Here is an 18200-nt window from a genome sequence, read left to right on the forward strand (position 1 = left end):
TTTAAATTTAGTGGAAGTTGCTTCCAGGAAGGCCTTTATTTGTATGAAATACCAGGTAATCCAATATTTCAAGTTTAGGAATTGCTGATCTTGAGGAGGTATAAGCTGGCCTGTGTTGCAAAAAGGAACTGGAAGAACTTAATCAGGTGGCACAGGACGGGTCCACACAGTTGGATACATCCGCTCCCGAATAAGAGGTCCCTAACCATCCGAGAATCTTGTAGAACTGAGCAGTGACTCTTTCTGGAGTAGAACGCAGGAATGAGAAGGTCCAGCAGTATTGATAAAGACATCTCAAGTGTTGTGTTCTCTGTCTTGCTTATTATTGTTTGGGATGCTAGGTCTAGTTTTTAATGACTAAAACATATGTCCTGCTCTGCACTCTCTGATTAGATCACCAAGCCTTGGTTTATATTATGGACGAAGAAGGCTTCCATGAGCTTTGACCTAAGAAGGACACTGTGCATAGATCATGATTTGTCACCAAACCAGATCCAGAATGTCATTGTGTACACTGGGAGAGAGACAGAAACAGATGGGCAATGATTAGAAACCAATATTACAATATCTGTCTCTTCTGAGAAGTGTGACCCAGCATTGATAGGAAATACATGAATGGATTTAGTAATATTCACTCCAAACACTCAAATGTTGCCATTAGCTCCCATTAATTAGTTAGTTAGGAGAGTTCACTGAGTAAACTGCAGTGATTTTGGATGTGTAAGCAATGCAAGTTTGAAATCAGTTGTATTTTATTACTTTGTGTAGTCTTTTATGTGGTAGTTCTATTTTTTTGTAAAATGTATATTGTACATATCAGTGCTAAACTAGTATTGAATACAAAATGGAGGGTCTGAAACTTGTCGTTATGTTTTATAAGAAGGTCTAAGCGTCGTAGTAAACACATCACTATGTACATCAAGACAGCGTACAGAAACAACCAAGTGTATGAGTCAAGGGAGGTTATGCTTAAGCTATATAATGCACTAATGAGGTCTCACCTGGACTATTGTGTATACTTTTGGTCTCCATATTACAAAAAAAGTCATCGCAGCACTAGAAAAAGTCCAGAGAATAGTGTCTAGGCTGACTCTGGGACTAAGAGGTATGAGGTATAAGGACAGACTGAAGGAGAGGAACCTTTTCCGTTTAAGCAAATAGAGATTAAGAGGTTGCATTATCAAAATGTTTAAAATTATGAAAGGAATTATTTGTACACTTGATCCCAGCTGTTACTTTAAAATAAATTCTGCAACAAGAACATGGGAACACAGTTGGAAACTTGTTAAGGGCCAATTTCACACAAATATTGGAAAGTTTTTGTTCTTGCAAAGAACCACAGACACATGGGATAAATTATCAAGTAGTACGGCAGACAGCAGAACTTTAGGGACCTTCATATCTTGACTTGATGGCTATTTTGAATGATCTAGGTGAATGGGATGGGCCAGCTTGTTGGGATACATGGTCTGTTCTTGTTACAACTAGGGGGCTCCGCCCCCTGCTCGCTTTGCTCGCCAACCCCTGGTGTTGGGAATGACAAAGAGCATGATGTATGAATGAGATATAGAATAGTGTGACGGTGTAGATGATGCAAATAGAAAGCAAACAATAAAGTGTGTGGCACAGTGTAAAGGTTTATTTGAAAATTTCTTTGTACACGCCGTTTAAATGTAAAAGGTAATTTCAGCTCAGAACTTGTAAGGTCATTTAAGATGGTTATTGTTGTGATCAGAGTCAAGTTTGTCAGAGCTTAGAAAGAGTTGTGTCTCTCCAGGAAGTAATGGAATGACTTGGGTATTTATGTTTTCCACATTAATATTTTTTGGACATAATATAGTGCGTTGTGTTAAAAGGGGCATTTGGTCTAATGAGATTGCTGTTCCAAATCTCTCTGTAACTAAGTCGTCGCAGATAAAGGCTTGAGGAATTGTAATAATATGTGGCTGAAGTCCATCTGTATTGGTGAGTGTACCATCTCTCAGTTGTAATAAGCAATTGTTATGATCTGGTTCTGGACATCGTATCTTTTTTACTAACTGTATCTTTTGAAAGCAATGGCAATTGTCTGCGTATTTTAAGGTGCACTGAACAATAGCTGAGTGCATGGCATCTGGAAGAATAGCTAATCACTGTTTAAAATTTCCTCCTAATAAAAGTACCTTTCCTCCAAATCGAATATTATTATTCATAAACGTTTGTAGAAGTTTATGAATGGTGTTGAGTAAGTGACTTCATGCCATTGTACATTCATCAATAAACAACATTTTTTGAAGACGGATGTCACGTGCAGTGCCACCGTTAATGTTCATAGTGGATACCGATTTGTAGGATCTAATGCAGTTGATAAAGATTTCACTTTCAGGTACATCGTTAGTTAGAATCTTCTGTAGATATTCAGTATATGAATGTAAAGAAGGCAGTCTAATTTGACCCTTTTGACAACAACGTCTAAATGTATTACTTGTATTGCCAGTTGTTTCTTCAGGGACGTGAACTGAATGACAATGATTGCAAATGACATTCATTAATCCGAATGAATTTTTCCGGGGTATGTTTTGCTTGTGCCGTTTGAGAGGCGCGTTGTTGCATATGTAGTATTTGGGACGTGTTGTTTTGGAGCTGTAATCAATTTGCCTGTGCTGTGTGAGACGCCCGTTGTAGCCTTCCTTGCCGTTAACGTATGTCTGAGACGGGAGGTGTTTCGTTTTGAATCCGTGCCTGTTGCGATGCAGCACTTTGATTGATAGTTTGCGTAATGTGGATCTAGGATGTAGATTTGTGCATATTTGCGTTGTTGATTTGTTTCAGGGTGCACTGTTCCAATGCGATGCAGTATTTGTGCACATATGGGAAAGCAGTATGGGCCATTGCCTTTTGGTGGCCTGATATTTACTAAAAGCAAATGAACTATTGTAGGATCTAATGCAGTTCATAAAGTTTTACTTTTAGGTACATCGTTAGTTAGAAGCTTTAGTTGAGCTTTGCGTTTTTTGGAGTCGAGACATTTTTTCTTTTAGAAATATGGATAAGTAATAAGAAGTATTGCACTCACTGTTAATATGGAGACTTTTCTGCGGTTGAACGGTTAATAGTGCCTTATGGTAATGAGATCCACCTATGCTGCATAGCCGTCTATTTTGTTGTTTCTTTCATGTTCGTGTGTTTGTTCCTGTTATCCTTTCCTTTTCGTTTTGTACCCGTGACCGTGTATTCATGACTTGTTTCTTTCTCAGCATCCGAAATATGGATAAGTAATAAGGAGGGTCGCAGTCACTGTTAATATGTTTCCTTTTCTGCAGTTGAACGGTTAATAGTGCTTTATTGTAAGGAGATCCACCAATGCTGACACCTATGCTGTCTAGTGTGAAGGTGCTGACGTTCACTTTAGAATATGTGGCTTTGGGTGTGACTTCTTATGGATGTGGGGGGGGGGGGGGGTGAGGATTGTTGTTGCGCGAGCGTCTTCTTTCTTTTTGTGTTCCTGTGTCTTGTTGAATCCCCCTCTTTGTGTGTGTCCCGTCCCTCGCTTGTAGGGTCTGTGGGGGGGTTTTGTGTTCTTTTTTTTGTGTTCCATGGGCTTGTTGAATCCCCCTCTTGGTGTGTGTCCCGTCCGGTGCCTGGAGGGGGGGTGGGGGGGGGGGGGTGCCTTGCTGTTGTGGGCGAGCCTCTTTTTTTTTTTTTTTTTTTTTTTTTTTTCTTTTCGGGTCTAGTTTCGTGTGCAATGTGTTTCGTGCTTTTCCTGCGTTTGACTTTGCGCCTCATTTCTCCTTTTTGTATGTGCTCACTCCTTTTTTCTGTGGTCTTGTCCGCCACTCGCGGCCCCTCATCCGCCTTTGTCGCCCTCTTTTCTCCGCCTTTCTCCGACTCTCGCGGACTCTTTTTTGCGCCTGCGCCTCTCGCAGCCCCCTCATCCGCCTCTCTCGCCCTCTTTTGTCCGCCTTTCTCGGCTCCTCAGCTGACTCTCGCGGACTCTTTTTGCGCCTGCGCAGTACGTCTTTTTGCAGCTACGGCCCATGGCCGGATGTGCCTGCGTCCATCATCCGGTTTAGCATTCTCGGTTAGTAATATGGATATGGATATGCCTTTTTATTGAGGGCAAGAACCTGAACCTCAGTACTGAGCCTCAATGTCCTAGTGAAATAAAGTCAATAAAGAAACTAACTAAATAAAACACAAGATGATTTAAATACTCAAAATAAGCAACCTTTTAATGAGGATATCTGGGTCTGAATAGAAAGACACAGATATGGCACAGGGGGTGTGGCACTGACCTCCAATACAATTAACAAAATAAAAATAAACCTTTACAACTACCAAAAACAGCAAGTGTAGTGAGGATGTAACAGTAGTTTAATTACCCAAAACCGGAGAAACACAGAAACAGGAGATTGTAGATGAAAACATTGTTTTTCAAAACTAATTTGTGAAAAAACTGAGTGGAAAAGTCTGCCTAAATTAAATATTCTGTAACAAATCAAGGCAGAATTTACAGAGGACTGATCTAACAGGATCTAGCAAGCATATTAAAATTCACACCATTTTGGCGAAGTGTATATATAAAATCTATAACTATTACATCCATCCATCCATTGTCCAACCCGCTGAATCCGAACACAGGGTCACGGGGGTCTGCTGGAGCCAATCCCAGTCAACACAGGGCACAAGGCAGGAACCAATCCTGGGCAGGGTGCCAACCCACCGCAGCTATAACTATTACATTTCACTTAAATAAGTCAAAAGTTGAGAAGTAGTGTCAAAATCTAAAAGTAAAAACTGGGACAATGTTTTAGATATGAATGTGGTGAAGAAACTGAATTAGGGTGCAAGAATATTACATACAATATGGGAAAACCTCATGCAAAAATATGGGACAGGTAGAAAATTAAAGACAGGTACTCAGTGGATGAGTAAGGAGTTAAAAAAGAAACAGTTGAAGAAAATGCTGCAAAGTACAGCATTTAAAAATTGAACAACTCCATTACTAATTGTAGGACTTAGTAGCTGACATCAATAGTTCAAAAAAAGATAAATACAAAAGGGAAATAGAGAAGAATATTGCCGAAAAGATAAATGAATACATCAATCGGCCCTCTGTTCCTGGGGTGCGCCTTTCCTTTCCCAAGTTGGGGGCTCCTTATAACATCGATGATGTCCTCAACTTTGTGGAAGGAGAGGCGTACCTGGCTGTTAACCCTTTAACCCCAGAAGAGCTTATGGGGGTGATAGGGGCATCCCTCTCGGGGCCGGTGCGGAGCTGGTGGCTGACGGCCAAGAAGAATATTAAAGACTGGGGATCCTTTCGTCGATCTTTCCTCGCGGCTTTTCTTCCGGAAGACTATGAATCTGACCTGGAGGACAAGCTGCGATCCATGGTGCAACTGCCTTCGCAATCCATCCGGGACTTCGCCTATGAATATCGGGCTTTGTGTTTGAAGTGGCGGCCGGCTATGTCTGAAGAAGAGGTGGTCCGCCGCATTCTTAATGCCTGCAACCCGTGGTTAGCTGGGGGTCTCAGGGGGGTGGTGGGGTCGGTGGAAGACCTGGTGAAGGTGGGCTCGCAAGTGGAACGGGACTGGGGAAACTCAAACGTACTGGAATAAAGTACAAGCCAGTACACGAGAAACCCAGCCCCTAAAACCCCAACGAGCCAAACCTTGCCGGTCGGAAGCCGATCTCGCCATCATTCAAGCGAGTACGTCCCTCCTGATCGTCCCAGTGAAGCTGCGGGGGGTGGCAGGTAGATGCGGTGGTGGATACAGGGAGCCATCACACCTTAATCCGCTCAAGCATGTGGAAGAAGATTAGCCGACCGACAGACAACTTAACATCTGCCCCGTCTGTCCGATTTGTATTGGCAGATGGGAGTGAACACAGAGCCCTTGGCAAAGTCTCCTTGAGGTACAGTGTACTTTCCACCACCTGGGAGATGGATACGTATGTCCTGGATGACCGGCACCTGTCCGTCCCGTTACTCCTTGGGCTGGACTCTTTAACCACCATGAGGATGACCATCCATCTCAGTCCCAGGGGGGTATACGGTGCCAGGGGAAGGGGTATGCGACTTCATTCATAAATCCAAAGAAGATCTGGGCTCGGAATTCATTGGCTTCTACGCAGCAGTGAGGAGTGACGCAAGCACCTCGGCGGCAGCCCCTGTGGAGGAACAGCCCGAAGAGGTAAGGCCGGTGCTGAAGTAGGCCAGTGCTGAAGTGGGCCGAGGTGTGGACTGAGAAATTGGGAGTCGCCCGTGGAGTTACCCACGTGATCCACACCTCGGACGAAGTTCCAATAAGGCACCGAGCCTACCGCGTTTCTCCACTAAAGGGCATAATTAAAGAACACCTGGATCGAATGCTCGCCGAGGGAATAATCGAACCATCTTCCTCCTCCTGGGCGTCCCCTGTGGTCCTCGTAAAGACGGATGACACCTATCGTTTCTGCGTGGACTACAGGGGGGTTAACGGGAAGACGAGCCTGGACGCATATCCCATGCCCCTGGTTCATGAGATTCTGGAGTCACTGCATGGAGCTGCAGTTTTCAGCACACTAGACCTCCGCAGTGGCTATTAGCAGGTGCCGATGGACGAGGGGAGTAGGAAGAAGACGGCAGTCATCACCCCTGAAGGCTTGTTCCAGTTCACAGTCCTGCCTTTTGGGCTTAAAAATGCTGGGGCCACCTTCCAGCGGCTCATGGAGCAAGTCCTGAGGGGGTTGATAGGCAAGATCTGCTTTGTATACATCGATGACGTCATTATTTACTCCCCTTCTATTAAACATCTCCAGGACCTGGACACCATCTTCCAACGATTACATCAAGCGCACCTTACGCTGAACACGAAGTGTACCTTCATTCAACCCCACATACACTTCCTCGGGCACATTCTTTCATCTGAGGGGGTCGCTGTAGACCCCGAGAAGACCTTAGCCATCCGAGACTACCCCACGCCCACGGATTTGAAATCTTTGCAACGTTTCCTTGGGTTAGTGGGGTGGTATCACAAGTTCATTCCCCGGATGGCTGATATAGCAGCTCCCTTGAACAAACTAAGAAAAAAAGATGTCCCGTGGGAGTGGACAACAGAGTGCCAGGACGCAGTCGAGCAACTAAAGAGCCACCTGCAAGAGCCGCCCGTTCTGGCCCAGCCAGATCCACAGCTCACTTTCCAGGTACAAACCGATGCCAGCAACCTGGGGCTTGGCGCCGTGCTCACTCAGAAAATCCACCAGGCTGAACACGTCATCGCTTACGCCTCTCGAGCCTTGCACGGCGCCGAGCTCAATTATTCGACAGCTGAAAAAGAGTGTTTGGCTGTCGTGTGGGCTGTGGAAAAATGGAGACACTATCTGGAGGGGGTTGAATTTGAAGTGTACACCGACCATCACGCTCTGACCTGGGTATTTAATCACCCGAAGACCTCCTCCCGTCTAACCAGGTGGGTACTCCGCCTCCAGAACTTCACTTTCAAGGTGACCTATCGGAAGGGCTGTGGCAATATTGTGCCTGATGCTCTGTCCAGGGTGTCGGAGCCACCGGGATGGTGTGTTTGGCAGAGGCAAAGAAGATGATCCTCCCTCTGCCAAGAAGCCTTGAAGACCTGGCTCAAACACAAGCCACCAGTCCATTCTGCCAGAGCATCAGGGAGGGACTGGAGCAGCAGCGTACCGACCGGGTACACTTCGTGGACCTCCAGGGGGTTCTGTACAGGACCACTCCATCCTCCCTTGGGGGTCTACAACACCAACTAGTGGTCCCGGAAGGGCTCATCCAGACTTCCTTACTTACTATCATGACAGTCCTTTAGGTGGTCACCTTGGAAGGACAAAGACTTTATTAAAGATCCTGGGGGTTGCGTGGTGGCCGTCTGTCCGGAAAGACGTTTGCCACCACGTGAAGAAGTGCATCACCTGCCAGCAGCTCAAAAACCCACCTGGTAAACCGGCAGGATTTCTGCAATCGACAATCGCGGATGGACCGGGGGAGACTTGGGAGTCGACCTGATGGGGCCTTTTCCTGTTACCAGCTCGAGGAAGACCGTCCTGATGGTGGTAATTGATTATTTTTCAAAGTGGGTGGAGCGGTTTGCCTTAACGGATGCCAAGACTAACAAGATCTGCTCCACCCTGAAAAATGAAATCTTCACCCGCTGGGGGGTGCCGAAGAACATCGTCTCAGACCGGGGTCCGCAGTTCACGAGCTCTCTATTAGATGAACTTTTATACAGCCTGGGGAGTGAAGAAAAACCTGACAACAGCTTACCATCCCCAGGCTAACATGACAGAGCGAGTGAACCGGACCCTGAAGAACATGATCGCCTCCTATGTGGGTGAACGCCATCAGGACTGGGATAAATGGCTCCCCGAGCTCCGGTTTGCCCTGAACACCGCTGTGCACGAAGCCACAGGTGAGACGCCTGCTTTGGTTGCGCTGGGCAGACAGCTAAAGGGCCCGCTTGACCAACTCCTTCCCAGAGCCCCTAATCCAGAAACCACCACTTACAATAACCTATTTAAAATTGAGGAATTACGGCGGAGAATCCAACAGAGGTTGGTGAGTTAGACATCCAGACATGCCAAGTTATATAATGCCCGGCGTAAGGAAGCGCACTTTCAGCCGGGTGATTTGGTCTGGATTAGAGCTCACCATCTCTCGGATGCCAGCAAAAGGTTCTCCGCCAAGCTAGCGCCTAAATGGTTAGGTCCGGCCAAAATCATTTCTCAAACAGGTCCCGTTAATTTCCAGTTTCAAAGGGGTATCGGCACTGACTCCAAGATAGACACTATCCATGTGGCCAATCTCAAGCCGTACTTCGGCCCTCCCTTGTCCAAGGTTGGGGGGGGGGGGGGAATGTAGCGGGGCCACATAGTGTTTTAAATGTCAGTTCTGAGTGCGTCGCGTTTCATTGTCCCGTTACTGTTTGTGCATCAGTTTATGCCGTCCCCGTAAAAAGGGGGACGGATGATGGAAGGAGACCACAGCCGCCAACCTGGAAAACACCTGTTTACAATCATTCAATCACAGCCGTCACAGGACTATATAAGCCATCAGGAGGAGAAGGAGATTTTGTTTCAACATTACGACCACGAGCAACCTGTACCCGTTTTCCATATTGCGCTTATCCATCCAGTTTGTTTTCCATCTGCCAGATTTATTTCAAGGACCTCACCACGAGATACCCCGGGGTAGGACTTAATCATCCACCACATACACGAGGATTCACGGTGAGGCTGTTCCATTTTTTTTTCCGGGGAGAATCAAGCAACTCTATCACTAATTCAGTCATCCGCTTTCAGGACATTTTCTTTTTTTTACCGGACTCACGTACTCATTCATTTTCAGTTTGTCTTTCATTGTCGTTATTCGTGTTGTGTGTTTATTTGTTACAGGGACAAGGGAGGGTTTTTGTTGTATATATTTATATATGTTTGGTGGTGTCTTGTTGTTGCTGGGGTGGAGGGATATTTATATGTTTCTATTTTTTCATTTCATTTAATACATATAATCTGTTTAATTTTACATCCTGTTTGTGTGCTTATATTTTTCACCGTCGATTGTGGGGAAAAGTTCAAATGGTAAGAAGTACGGCTTGATAGTAGATTATTTCTCAGTAAATTATCCAGGCCACTGGTCTTGGAGGTGTAGCTGCCGGCTGGGAAAAAGGGGTCGGCCGTTACAAAAGTGTAAACCCACAGAAATCCATGCAATGGCAGTGTACGTTAAGAAAATATTAGCAAGCTCACTTTTAGTTCTTTAGTGCATCAGCAGCTTTGAATCTGGACAGCTGCAGTAGCTGAAAATGTTTGCAAATATTATCTCCCTAAAATGAACATCACCAGGCAATCCGAACAGTGCAACTCCTTTACAAGGATAGCTTTTTTTTGGAAGTTTAGTGTGTTAGGAAAGTGTATGAAAGTTTAAGGATGATTATTTTGTATGAGTTACTGTACACTTCTGATTGAAATCAAAAATAAAAACAAATTGCATTTCCTACACAAATGCACCAAGTACAGACAAGCACACTGACTTCCAGAATGCAAACAATGATCAGTGCTCAAGTATAAATGTAAACTTTCACACATTTTTTCACAGCAACAGAGTCTTGAGCAAATGTGTGCATTCACACAGGCTACCAACAATGTTCACACAAACACAACAAATGCTAAAGAGTCTCACTTGCAGCTCGCCTGGCAAGGTCATTACTTGGACAAGTGATCCTCACATCCGTTACCATGGTGGTGTAAGTTTTCTCCGGACATCGTTTAGGAACCTGGCACTGTTTGAATTCCTGATACAGGGAAAGTGCTGTTTCAGAGATATTGTTTCCAAAAGGCTTCAGCTTGTCTAATAAAATTAAGAAAATACATTTTAATCGCATACATTGATGCACATAAAAAATTAAATGTATTTAATTCTGCTCAAAGTTTAGTTAATGCTGATTTGTTTTCAATTCGATATACACCAATACTACTGAGATGAAGCCATGTAGCGCAGTGAACCGAAAATGCACAAGATATAGAAATGCTTTGGACACCAAAAGTAAACTCTGGAAAATGCTGGTGTGAAGGAACGGTAGATATTTCATGTTTGTTATTGACAAACAGATTATTTCTTTCCATTTCACATCTTTTCTTAATTGACTTTTCAAAATAAAGAATAAATGTTTAGCACAGTGAAACAATCCCTTTGTTTGTTTATTGTTCACTCTCAGAATTACATTTGTTAAATTAGTTTTGTTTTTATTACACATATTCCTTCTTGGAATATCACTTCAGATTGTTTTCAGAAACAGATAATATCTATGACTCTTACACAGACACTAAAATAGTAAGTCTGAATCTTCTTTCACATCCTGATCTTTTTAAGCAAAAAATGTAAATAAAATACATATTGCTATTTGTTTATGACCAAGAAGGTATGAATTCATTTCTCACTGCATTAAACGATTTAGTGTGGCAGCTGTCAAATCTTTTCAGCTAATCATTAATATAAATAATTTATAATTTTCTTATTTTTCTTGCTACCACTAAGTGAATCCTTAAATTTTAAAAAATGGTAATTAGAAGTACCTGTAACAAACCATTGGTAATCGTCCCAAGTCCAAATGGAGATGTTGTTAAATGCTGGGCTATAATGTGAAAAAAAATTAATATTAAAAACTAGTATCTGCTTGTTTGTGACTTAAATAGGACAATAAATCAGTAAAAACTAACAAAAGAAAACCGACACATTTCTAATCCACCATTGGTACAAAGGATTAAATCTACTGTCTTAATGAAGAAACTAATTTTAATTCACAAGGCAAAATCAAGATTGTGTCTTCAAACCATTAAAAAGAATCCTAAATTAAATCCTGAAAATCTAAAATACATTTTGATAAAAATACATTTTGAGATTGTAATTTGAGTTGAGCAGTTACTTTGTCCTCAAAGGGTTCCCAGTTTGTGCTCTGATGCTACCAGGATGGGCTGTCACTTACTGTGACTCTGAACAGGATTTAACAGTATGTAATATCAATAATTAAACCCTCAGTGAAATATATGCCCTAAAAAGGTTATATAGACATATGTGTGATTTTGTTTTATAATTTACATAATGGTTTTACTCACTGCTTTTATATACACATGTTTAAAGGTTCTACTAGTAACATCTACAGAACTATATAAAAGTCATTTAGTAGGTAATCATAAGATGTTTTCTCAAGTACAAACATTCCGAGGCAAATTCCAAAATAAGACAGCAGAATCTTAGAAATTAAATTCTTATCTAACCAAAACATAATGAACAATTTCTGCTTCGGAAGCAGACAAGCCAGTAGCACATTAGACGACAGAGGGGAGGTCCTACATGATGACTATAATTGCTGATGTCATTGGCTGCGGATGTCAGATTACACAACTCCATAACCTTTTCCAGCACAAGTTTAATATTCCCAAAGTATCAGAAGTTCTCCTGTTTTTGTGACAGCCAGTTGCCAGTGCCGTACAAGTGCTTTCCAGGTACAAGGAGTTCAGCTGCAACCTCTGCGCTTCTTTCTTATTTCCATTATGTTGTGGTACTGTGTAATGTGACAAGACCTTAACCTACCATTCTACAAGTGGTCTGTGTGTGTGTCTGTTTCATCATCAGACTGCTATTTAGAAATTTCATCCAACCTTTTCTCTAAACCAAATTACATGTATAGAAGTTGAAGACTAAGAATTCAGCAATAGAGAAGAAATTAATCTACGTTACTCTTTCACTGTTGGGCCAAATGTTGTAGTTCTGATGATTGTAATTGTGATGGTATTAATGGCTTCAAATTCGGTGGGCATTGCAGGCATTCCATAAAAATGTAGTAACTCCCACAAATTCAGATTTTTATTGGGTTAATTTAAAGAACCTATTTGGTAAGCAATCTCACTGGTTTGTTGTTGCAATAATACTTATTTGGCTTATTTGTTACATATGAATGACTTTTTTTTGTTAAGCTTGCATGCATAAGATACAGTTGCTTTAAACCACAGAATGAAGCTTCAGAGTTTGGCAGTTGGCTGTTCAGTGGAGCTGTGCACAGCACAGCAGGAGGCAAAGACAGAGCATGCATTGCCCTTTATAAAAAAAAAATGCACCCAAGAAGTAAGAGTGTGTGATATTTATCATTTATGATAATATCTTAATTGTTGTTTTAATGAGGTGTGAGCTGAAATTATCGAATATGTCACTCACTCTGCAAAAAATAATCAAAAACACGCCTTGACAGTACACATATTTAGTGTCTCCTGTAACCCAACAGGCTAGACTACTATACATACGCACAATAAGTATGGAGCCCCATGGGTATCGGGCAAAAAAAAAAAACCCCCAAAAATTAAGTAACTTGGATGAATTATTTTAATTAATATTGAATGGATTATTTTTATTTCCATAAGATGCATATGGCTGTGGGGGTCCTGGATTCCAAAGAACTTTTTTTTTTTTTCATTACTTAAAACACTTGCATAGATACCCGCCTCCTTGCCCCACTCCATCCTGCCCTGACTTGTGTACAAAGTACAGTGGTGCCTCATACTTCGAACATATTAATTTCTGGAGACTGTTTGAACTCTGACCTGTCTCAAATCCAAATATTTTCCCCATTAGAAATAAAGGACAGTGAATTAATCTGTTCCCAGACCCTAAACAACACCCATTTCACCTCAATTGTCGATACTACAACCTTCATCTTAGGCTTCTTTGCTTCCACACTCTTCTTGGATGCCATGGTTAATAGATAGGGGTTTTATATATAACCAAACACACCAACAATAAACTGAAAAAAGCACTGAAAACACATGAGCATAACACAAGAGAAGATGCTTTCACAGTGAGAGCAGAGAGACAAGTTGGGCACACAACAGATGACGTCTACACTTGCTGCATAGGCGCCATCTGTTGCTGAATTTTGTTTCGCTGAACTCTCAGTTCAAATATAGAAGCATCGTTTGAACTCAGATCAAATTTCTGTCAAATTTAGCTGGCAAAACTATAAACTTGACAAAAAAAGTACCTGTGCATCCCTGCCTCAAGCAGCCCAAGTTCTGAGATGGCATTCAGCTCAGGAGGAAATGTTGTAACATGTAACTGTGTTGCTCTGAAGCCGCATGCTGTGGACAGACTGTTTCTGCCACACAACTTGAAGTTTCTTTGGTTGAACTTGATAGTTTTCATTTTTTCTGATATCTTTGTGCAATATTGGACAGAATGTGAAGTTAGTAATTTGTTTAAAAATGTTATAGGCTTGGGTGTTAATCCAGCTTTGTGCAATATCTGACAGAACCTGTTTACAAATGCTACACTTTTTTCTGTGCAGTATTTGACAGAACTTTGGACTTTTACACTATAGTACAGTATGTTAGATTTTTGTTCTTGCTTGTATGCTGCACAATTCACCTTACAGCCGAGCAGTTTGTTTATCCAGAGTGTAATGTTCACCCCACATGATTGAATTATGATTAGTATTTTGTTCCCTTTGGATTCATATCTTGTTTACATTAAGGGTAAGTGTCTGTTTAAAATGTTCTCGTTATAATAGTTTTGTTGGTCTTTTGTGCAAATCCTGTAGGCCACCTTGAAATTCTTCACTCATACTTGCACTGTTTGATCTCAGTAACACTGTGACTGGTGATTTAAATGTTTTTGCCTTATTTTACTTAAGGAAAATGATATATAATATATATATATATATATATATATATATATATATATATATATATATATATATATACTTATACTAAACTGTTTCCACTAATCTCATTAGTAAGCTACAATTAATATCCTGTTAACAAGACCAAGCTAGATCAATAGACTTTTACAGGCACGTTTTTAAAGGATGCAAATACTGTGTAATTATTGTTATCATCAAAGTCCCAGAAAATATCGATTTAATTTTTGCCAATATTTCACACCCTTATTAAGAAGACACTAGACTAAACTTTGTTAAAGTGAAGTATTTTCTTGCACTAAATAGAACCATTCAGGAAATTGACTTGGATTGTTTAGTGGATGCATAATCAGTTTCACTCCCTTTTATTGGACAACAGCCAATTTGTAATTGTGATGTGACTAAACTTCAAGACACTTGTAATCGTCATTTTTAAAAACCTCTTTGGTGGAATGATTGCCTGTAAAATAAAACTGAAAAGTAAAATCAAAGACACACAAAAAAGTGAACAAACCTGAAGGATAATCTTCAAGAAAATTGGCTGATGCCTTAGCTGCCACCTCCCTAACTCTGAAAAGATAATCCAGCAGAAAAATAAGGACTTTGTAAGACACCCTTACCTATGACACTACAAATCACCTTCACAATTGGCAACAACCCATGGTAATCTCAAAGTAAATATGTTCACTGGCAAACTATTAAAGTTACAATCATTCTCAAGCCTGCTTACTCCAATAAAGAGGAGCAGAGATCAAGAGTCTATCCTGGCTGCATGGGCCATAAACCAGAAAGGGCCTGAACATGGTACCAGGCCATCAGGGTCTACTCACACACACAGGGGTAATTTAATGCAACCTGCATACCTTGAGAATGTGGGAGGAAAACTGGAGTACCCAAAAACAGAGCACATGCAAACTCCAAACAGACAATGAGGTGCTGGATTTGAACCAAGCATGTAGGATCTGCAAAGTGACACTGCTAATCAGTCTGCACTACTCAGCCGTTTAAGCAAAGGAATTATTAACCAAATTTTAATTAAATATGTGAATTTTTCAATTAACAGCATTTACACTTACTGCCTTATGCTGCCTGTTCAACTGCCTTAAAGATGAAGAAAATTATACTCTGACAGGAAAACAATATAGTATGGATTAAAAAAAAATAAAATACATTTTTTTCATTTTATTTTACATTCTCTAGATTTTTTTGCAAGTGTGGCTTTTAGGATAAATGAGTAGAAATCTCTACATGCAAAATCAAACATTTAAAGTTAAAATAAACTATTTGAAAGACATAACTTTTATTTACTCAACATTTTATACATTTCTGTAAACATCAAAAAGAATAACTTGTGACATTAAAAAAACAACTAAAATATAAATATCTGAGTGCTTTTTAAAGTAAAGGGTTTTTGACACTCCCAAACATATTTTCATTCCACCCACTGAGTCTGGAATCCCTACTTGTATTAAGTTTAAGGGGACGCTTCCCTCCAAATTTTAAAAATGAATTTTAAGCCCTGTACATAATGGAATACTAGCAAATTATAGCCATATTTATTGTTTGGTTGAAACTTGTGAGTGTTCACTTACCATGTACAAGAGAAAAAAAAAATAAAACTGCTGAAAAAATGAACATAAAACCACAAAGTATAGATAATCTCAGATATAAACCCTATGCTCATATAGCTCACATGCTGCCCAGGATCGGAAAGTACAGTATGCAAAGCTGTGGAGATGACATCTTCTATGGACCTGTTTGTTCTATAAGCATACTGGTGTGGATCCATGGTGACTGGGAAGCTGGCTTTGATGTGTCGTAGGACCAGTTGTTTGAAACACTTTATAATAACTGGAGTGAGTGCCACTGGACAGTATTCACTGAGACTGCTAATGACTTGTTTTTTTGGCAGAGCAATGATCGTGGTAGACTTCAGGAAAGATTGAATGATAGACTTAGACAGGGAGAGACTGAAGATCTTCACGAAGGCCCCAGAGAGTTGAATAGCACATTCTTTCAGAACTTGTCCTGTCACTCTATCAGGACTGGCAGCCTTTCTTGAATTGATTGCTCTGAGCACCCGCCTCACATCATGCTCTAGCACTGTAAAGGTCCGATTGTAGAGGGTTGGAGTAGGTGAGGTGAGACAGATGAGGCCTATCGGCTGGGGCTTAGACGTGACCGTCTCTGCTGTTTCCACCTCAAAGCGAGCAAAGAAATAGTTCAGTTCCTCTGCCATCGAGATGTCTGTATCAACAGCCATGTGGTTACTAGTTTTGTGGTTGGTCATGTGCTGGATGCCTTGCCAAAGTCACCATTAGGTCACTATTGGCAAAGTGGTCCTCAATTTTCCTTTTGCAAGGATGTTTTAGCCTCTCTGATGGTTCTCTTTAGGCTGGCAGTGCTGTAAAGGCCTTTGTTGCCAGTCCTGAAGGCTGTGTTGCGGTGCTTGAAGTGATATCTGACCTCCTTTGTCATCCAGAGTTTTTGGTTGGTGTACACACATATATGTTTGCGGACAGTAACAATGTGTTGATGAAATTTAGGGAGAACTACTTTTAAGTCCATGTGGTTGAAATCACCAGCTATAATATGAGCGGCTTTGGGATAAGTGTTTTTCTGGAAATTAATGGTATTGGACAAGTAACCTAGAGCTCTGTCAGTGTTACCATCCGGTGGAATGTAAACAGCTATAACTATAACAACAGTAAATTCCTGAGGTAAGTAAAAGGGGCTGCATTTGATTGTCAGATACTCTAAATCAGGACAGTAGTTATTGCCCATGATTTTAGTGTCGGTACACCACCTATTATGTATGTAAATGTGAAGTCCCCCACCTTTACTTTTATAGCAGTTTTTACTTCTATCCAAATGGAATGCTGTATGTCCTGCTAGCTCAATGGCTGTGTCTGGTATAAACAAATTTAGCCACGTCTCTGTGAACAGTAAGATGCAACAGTCACTTAGGAGTTTGTTGTTTTATTTTTATTTTACTTTTTTTTACATTTTTATTAATTTTATTGAAATCACACAACATTCCATACAATTACATCAATTTTACAAGAATACGATTGAAAACAAATCAACCCCCATCCCTGAGAAAGACAGCATGGCCAGCAGAATAAAATTTAAACCTAGTAAAAATGAGCAAATAGATGGAGTAATAAGTGAATATAGATAAATGGAGAAGACAAAAAAAGGGAAAGAATCTGCTTCCTCAGTGCTTTAAAAGCTTATTCTAAAATGTTATTGATTAGATCCTGCCAGGTTTGGAAAAAATTCTGCACAGATCCTCTAAGTGAGAATTTTATTTTTTCCAATTTCAAATAGTATATAACATCAGTTACCCATTGATTTAAAAGGGGAGAGTTAGGATTCTTCCAGTTGAGCAAGATAAGTCAAGCCTATAACTTAGTGTAGTAAAGACAATCAGTTTGTTTGTCCTTCTCCACTTTAAGCCCATCTGGAAGTACACCAAACACAGCTGTTAGTGGATTAGGAAGGATTGTGACACCAAGGCTGTCTGAAAGGCATTTAAAAATCTTGGTCCAAAATGAGGTTAGTTCGGTGCAGGCCCAGAACATGTGACCCAGTGAGGCTGGAACTTGACTGCAGCATTCACAGGTTGGATCTTGCCTTGGAAACATTTTGGACAATTTTAAACGAGACAGATGTGCTCGATATATAATTTTTAGTTGAATAATTGAATGCTTTGCACATATGGAGCTCGAGTGAATTCTCTGCATTGCTACCTTCCACTCCTTTTCTGATATGTTGAGGGAGAGATCCTTTACCCATTGTCCTCTTGGATCTTTGAAAGGGAGGGACTGTAAAATGGTTTTATATATTTCAGAGATTCTGTCTAAGTCCTTGAAACTGATGAATATATTTTCCAGCATAGATTGAGGTGGGAGATGAGGGAAATTGGGCAGGTTCTATTTAACAAAGTTTCTAATTTGAAGATAGTGAAATAAATGTGTTGCTGGAAAGTTAAATTTAGAATGTAATTGTTCATAGGAT

The 18200-nt window shown here is 41.0% G+C and overlaps 1 protein-coding gene across 1 annotated transcript in view; it reads right to left on the bottom strand.

Moving 5' to 3' along the window:
• The window catches only part of si:ch211-71n6.4 (para-nitrobenzyl esterase), a 59131-nt gene that overhangs the window by 6044 nt on the left and 34887 nt on the right, over nucleotides 1-18200 (bottom strand). Inside the window, exons 6-7 of the mRNA XM_028794342.2 lie at nucleotides 11068-11126; nucleotides 10175-10342 (exon numbers count right to left, since the gene is read on the bottom strand). Of these exons, the coding sequence (XP_028650175.2) occupies nucleotides 10175-10342; nucleotides 11068-11126 (227 nt within the window). The remainder of the gene's footprint in view (nucleotides 1-10174; nucleotides 10343-11067; nucleotides 11127-18200) is intronic.

This window comes from Erpetoichthys calabaricus, chromosome 2 (genome assembly GCF_900747795.2).
Source record: "Erpetoichthys calabaricus chromosome 2, fErpCal1.3, whole genome shotgun sequence".
NCBI lineage: Eukaryota > Metazoa > Chordata > Cladistia > Polypteriformes > Polypteridae > Erpetoichthys > Erpetoichthys calabaricus.